At 41.8% G+C, this 6214-nt stretch overlaps 1 protein-coding gene across 1 annotated transcript; it reads left to right on the top strand.

Annotated features, from left to right (window-relative positions):
- Positions 1 to 2477: 2477 nt before the first annotated feature.
- Positions 2478 to 4353, top strand: LOC111909101 (uncharacterized). The gene is made up of 2 exons (XM_023904889.1): positions 2478 to 2829; positions 4052 to 4353. The coding sequence occupies exons 1-2, from the start codon at positions 2478 to 2480 to the stop codon at positions 4351 to 4353; spliced, it is 654 nt and encodes a 217-aa protein (XP_023760657.1).
- The last annotated feature ends 1861 nt before the right edge of the window (positions 4354 to 6214 follow it).

The following is a 6214-nucleotide window of genomic DNA, read 5'->3' as shown; positions in this document are numbered from 1 at the left end:
ATTTCATCAAAAATCTCTTCTAAATCCATGCAATCTTGTGATCTTGCATCTTAGAAGCCTCTAAATTCGAGATCATCCAAGAAAGCTTACTAGGATCAAAATTTTCTTCACTCCTCTCTTCAAAACCGAAACCACAACTCAAGGTGAGCTTCATACCCCTCTCTTTTCAGTTTTCATGTGTTTTATGGGGGAGAATACAAGAAAATGTGTAGATCTATGTGTATAAGTATGATATGTGTGATTTTATGCATGTATGTGTATATTTATGTGTTTTTGTGATAAATATGTAACTAAAAGGGGTAAATCTCGAGATCTATGGTATGAGGAGAGAAACAAATATAATCTAAGTTATTCTACACTAATCAAGTCAAGAATAATAAATTATAAGGTTATGATAACATATTTCAACATAAAAACCCACTTTTGGGCTTAAAATGTCAAGTATACAAAACTAGGGTTAAAAGTGGCCAAGTCACAGTTTCTTAAGGGCCAAAAGAGTCAAAACAGTTTTCATAATTGTTATTCTGAATGATAAAATTTTCAAAGGATTTAAAATGTAAACTTTTAGCTTAATTGGCTAATTTTGGGCTTTTTGGCCCAATAAGCCTCGAATTGCGAAAAATGACAAACTGAAGGGGCTGAAATAAAAGTTTCTGTAAAACAGGGGATAACTAGTATAGCAAAACTATTTTAAGGGTCAAAAATGCTTTTCACTATCAAAAAGGACCAAAAATGTAAAGTTTTTAGATTTTGGGCCAAAACTGTAAAAGTTGCGAAAAATTGGGTTCTAACCGAGAGACACCATTCTGGAAGGGCTGAAGCTGTTAACAAAATAAATTTTGGGTTAAAACTGTCTTTTCAACAAGTTTATGATACAAAAGTGTCAAGAAAATGTTTTAAGGACTAAAAATGAAATTCTTTGATATAAAGGACTAAAAGTGTTATTTTTATAAAAGAAAGGTAGTGAAAAGGTCAAATTCTACTTTTAAACAAATTAATTCATTAAGACAAAATACAAGATCCACGACTACCGACAAAACAGAAAACGAATACACATTCAACACCAAATATCGTTATAAACGAATTGATTCGGTCTCGAATCAATACAAAACAACAATCGTTAAATCAAAACACTTCAATAGATACGCGATAACTACAATGAGTAAATCTTCAAACTTTGGGCTTGTGAGTTTCAAATCATGCTCGTTGGGCCTTGCAAGCCCATCAACATGATCTTTGGGCCCAAAGGGATAACGCTTATATGTTATTAGGCCTTCCATGACCCAATATTTTATAAAAGGACTTTCAATAGCTTTTATATGCTATTGGGCCCTAGAGGCCCATTAGAAAAGCTAGTAAGGTCACAGTAATCAAATGCGTGTTAACCCTCGTGTCTTTCGCATCCACGACAGCCTAAGGTACTTACGATAGTAGTGGGACATAATGCTCCTCTTCTCTTCGTTCGCTAAGGCTTATGAGAAATCAAAGTAGAAGAAATTAGGACGATATACAATGTGGAGTAATCAATATTCATTCGTTAAGACAATACAAAAATCAGTAATCACGAATACATTTCAACATCGGAAAACATCGGGTTTTCCGGGGGATTTAATACTACTCGCTCGAAATTTTATAACTATAATACAAAATACCCTTCACATATATGTTTTTGAAATCATTCATGCATCAACTTATGGATCTTCACACTTTGATAAACAAAAGTCTTCTCAGAAAATATCGGATTTTCTGGGTTTTACAAACTACACAAATCATTTTATCACAACATTGCTTATGAACTCACCAACATTTCATATGTTGACGTTTTTCCAAAATAACTTGTATTCTCAGGTAACAGGTAAGCGGAAGAGTAATATGAAGTAATGTTAGGATGTTAGGTTGTTAAAAGCACTCAAACAATTTATGTTATGAATGTTTAATGTTAAAACAATGTACTTGATGTGAACAATTCCAGTTGTAATCAATTGATGCATGGTGACGTTTATGTTATGATTCATGTATATTCATTGTGATGATATTCAATTAAAGTCATGCGAGCCCTCGGACATTTCCGCCGTCTGGTTCGGGGGTGTGACAGGTTGGTATCAGAGCATTGTTTATAGTGAACTAGCATATCTAACCACACATTGATATACAACTATAAACCAAAAAGGGACTAACCCAACTCTGAACAAAACTAAACAAATAAAAACACAACTATAAAACATCTTTGCCTGTGTGAATTAGGAAACAGGATATAATACCAAACCAAACAAGATAATGCTATCATCTCGGGTAAGCCGGGAATGCTCATGGTTGTATCAAGGAGAGGATGTAGTCTGATCAACTACATTTCCTCCAAGGTACAACTATCACGTGTCCCGAGGAAATCGCGATGGTAGGAAAACCTAAAAACATACCCCTTTATCACCAAAAAGGGTACAACAACTCAATCTATACATCTTAGGAATGATATTAGCATGTTTATACACCCTCGTAGACAGCATGGTTGGTTTCCATCACCCGGAGATCCTTATTTCCCTAATCAGGGGAATAACGGATGGTTGGAAGAATCCGAGGAGGAGTCTGAAGAGGAACCCGAGGAAGACTCCGAGGAGGAATCCGAAGGGGAACCTGAGGCGGAAGCCGAAGGCGGACCTACCGAGCCAGTGGTGGACCAGGAGGAAGAGGAAGCCGAAGGAGGTCTCGAGGAGGAACCCAGCGAAAACGAAGATGGTGATTCGGATGCAGATTCCGAAGTCATCAACTCCCGTTATCCAGTGAGGGTGCCCGCTTATCGGCTAGGCCCCACTCGTCCTACACCCCCCAGGGGTATCGACCTTTGGAGGTGGAGCAGGCAGCAGGGACAGCGACCCCCGTTCGGCATGTCACGCGAGTTCTATGACCTGATGAATTGAGGACCGGCCGATCGTGCTCTTCCGGTCATGGTGAGACAATTGCGGAACACTGGCGACCTAGCTCAGAGCACCGCCGATCAGATGCACCAGATGCGGACTAGGGTCAAGTGTGCAGAGCAGGAAACGTGAGAGGTTATCCGAGAGTTCCACATGAGACAGGTGAGGTGGAAGGCTCGACTCCGAGATGCGGAACGACAGGTGGCTCATCTTCAGGGAGCGTCCACTTCCTCAGACACTCCCTGGCGCATCCCACCATCACTAGGACTAGTCGTACCCATCTTTAACATTATGTTACTAGGATCTATGCTATGTACCCCGACTCTATGTTTAATTGATTACACTACTCATAGAGTCGTTATGCTGACGAATTTGCACCACTTATGTATGCTCTTTTGAGCAAAATTTTCATGTATCAAAAATGTAGATAATATTAATGAAAGGTTTTATGTGTTCTATTGTGATGTTGTAATCTGCTATGTGTTATATATCCATGATTGTATGCTTTGCTAAATTGTGAAATTGCTTAAGTTCGTGCCACACACCTAGTTTATAGGATCACAATCTCACAAAACCATAGGCACTCAACATCTTTCCACTCCATGACAGAAAGATGCCTCGACGACCAACTCGCGGTAACCCTGGACCAACCCCTCCAGAAGATGACTCAGCTTCATTCCAAGCAGTTGTGTCTGCTGCAGTCACCGCAGCAATGGCACAGATTCACCAAGGAAACAATGGAGGAGTCAACGGACAAGGGGCAGGAAGTTCAAACAACAGGATCAATCAAGGACCGACCAAAACATGCTCCTACAAAGATTTCACCAATGCCAAGCCGCGAACCTTTAATGGCACAGGTGGTGTGATAGCCCTGAAAAGGTGGATTGAGAAGGTGGAATCAGTGTTCGAAATATGTGAATTCCCCGAGGAAGTGAAAGTGAAGTTTGCCGCGTGCACCTTTGTCAACCAGGCTCTCACCTGGTGGAATGGACATACAGAGGCCATGACTCTCCCTGTAGCCAACTCTATGCCATGGACGGAGCTGAAGGAAATGTTGATGGCTGAGTACTGCCCTCGTGGAGAAATCCAGAAGATGAAGCAAGAGTTGTGGGATCTCACCGTCTGAAACTCTGATATAGATGCATACATATCAAAGTTTAGCGAGCTGTCATTATTGTGCCCTGGCACGGTTACGTCTGAAGGGAAGAAAATCGAACGATTCATCTGGGGGCTGACCTCCCTAATTCAAGGAAACGTGATCGCTGCAAAACTTGAAACGTTCGACAGTGCTAAGAGATTGGCCAAGAAAATGTACGACCACAACAACAAAAAGGGAGAGAAGCCAGCGGAAATTGAAGGAAAGAAAGAGAATGACAACAAGAAAGGAAATAATAACAAGAGAAAAGGGCGACAAGGCTCGGAATCAGCAAAGAAGCAATAAACAGTGACGGTCAATGTCGCGACCACTCAAGTACCCTTCACACCACATGCTCTAGCCTCAGCTAATCCAAGTGCTCCTAGACAGTATTCGGCAACACTTCCAAAGTGCAACAAATGCGGTCTCCACCATAATGGAGAATGCAGAGAAATGCATTGCACCAGTTGCAATCGGAAGGGTCACACGACAAAGTATTGCAGGACCTATCCTCCCCAAAGTCAACCACAAGGAAACAACAACATCAACACCAACTGCAACAACAACACCAACAATAGCAGCAATAACACAAGATGAAGCCCCACTTGCTACGGATGTGGAAGGACGGGGCATATACGTCGGAACTGCCCCAACACCAACAACCCTGGGAACGCAGGAACGAGAAGGGTGCTAGCTATGGGTCAGGGAGAAGCGATTCAGGATCCCGCTGTTGTTACTGGTATGTTTATCCTAAACCACACTTATGCATGCATCCTATTTGATACCGGAGCAGAACGGAGTTTTGTAAGCAATAAATTCAAACACTTGTTAAATCAACAACCATAGAAGCTTAATGAAACCTTCATGGTGGAAACGGCTAATGGGAAGACAGAATCCACTGGGAAATCTATATCGAATGTACCCTAGCCATAAATCATCACGTCTTTCAAATAAACTTAATGTATGTTTCCATTAGGAGTTTTGATGTGATTATCGGCATGGATTGGTTAAGCCCCCACCATGCTGAAATTATGTGTCACGAGAAGGCTGTTCGCCTTCATCTCCCAAATTACGAAACCCTAGTTATTTACGGGGACAAACCTAGCACGAACCTTCGTCTTATCTCGTGCATTAAAGCACAAAAGTACCAACGAAAGAGGGACTTGACGTTCCTGGCTCACATAGTAGATAAATCCAAGAAAAAGGTCAACATTCTAGACATTCCAGTAGCTTGTGAGTTCCCAGATGTCTTTCCTGGTGATCTTCCGGGGATACCCCCAGAAAGACAAGTCGAGTTTCGAACTAACCTTGTACCTGGAGCTACCCCCATCGCCAAATCGCCCTACAGATTGGCTCCTGCGAAGATGCAAGAGTTGTCCAGCCAACTCAGCAAGCTTTTGGATAAAGGATTCATCTAACCCAGTTTCTCACCTTGGGGAGCTCCGATTCTCTTTGTCAAGAAGAAAGACGGTACCTTTCGGATGTGTATCGACTACAGAGAACTTAACAAGCTCACTGTCAAATACCGATATCCACTTCCACGAATCAACAACCTATTTGACCAGCTCCAAGGAGCTAGTAACTTCTCAAAGATAGATCTGCGATCTGGATACCATCAACTCAAGGTCCGGGAGGAGGATATTCCAAAAACCGCCTTCCGAACTCGTTACGGACATTACGAATTTGTTGTAATGCCCTTCGGTCTAACGAATGCTCCTGCGGCATTCATGGACCTAATGAGTCGAATCTTCTGACCTTTTCTTAATAACTTCATTATCATTTTCATCGATGATATCCTCGTATATTCCCGAAACGAAGAAGAACACGGCCAACATCTTCGACAAATCCTGGAAACCCTGCGAACCGAAAAGTTATACGCAAAACTCTCCAAGTGCGAGTTTTAGCTCCGAAGTGTGAACTTTTTGGGCCATGTTGTTAGTCAGGAAGGAATTCATGTGGGTCCTTCTAAAATCCAAGCCATCGAAGGATGGGCAATTCCAACAACACCCACAGAAATTCGCCAATTTCTGGGTCTCGCAGGCTATTACATGAGATTCATCCAGAACTTCTCTAAGACGGCCAAACCGCTTACCATGCTTACACAAAAGGGCGTACCCTTCGTATGGACGGACAAACAGGAATCCGCGTTTCGATCTCTGAAGCAAGC

This window comes from Lactuca sativa, chromosome 2, assembly GCF_002870075.4.
Source record: "Lactuca sativa cultivar Salinas chromosome 2, Lsat_Salinas_v11, whole genome shotgun sequence".
In the NCBI taxonomy this organism is placed as follows: Eukaryota; Viridiplantae; Streptophyta; class Magnoliopsida; order Asterales; family Asteraceae; genus Lactuca; species Lactuca sativa.
The sequence above is the reverse complement of the archived record's forward strand: the minus strand, read 5'-3'. Positions and strand labels throughout refer to the sequence as shown.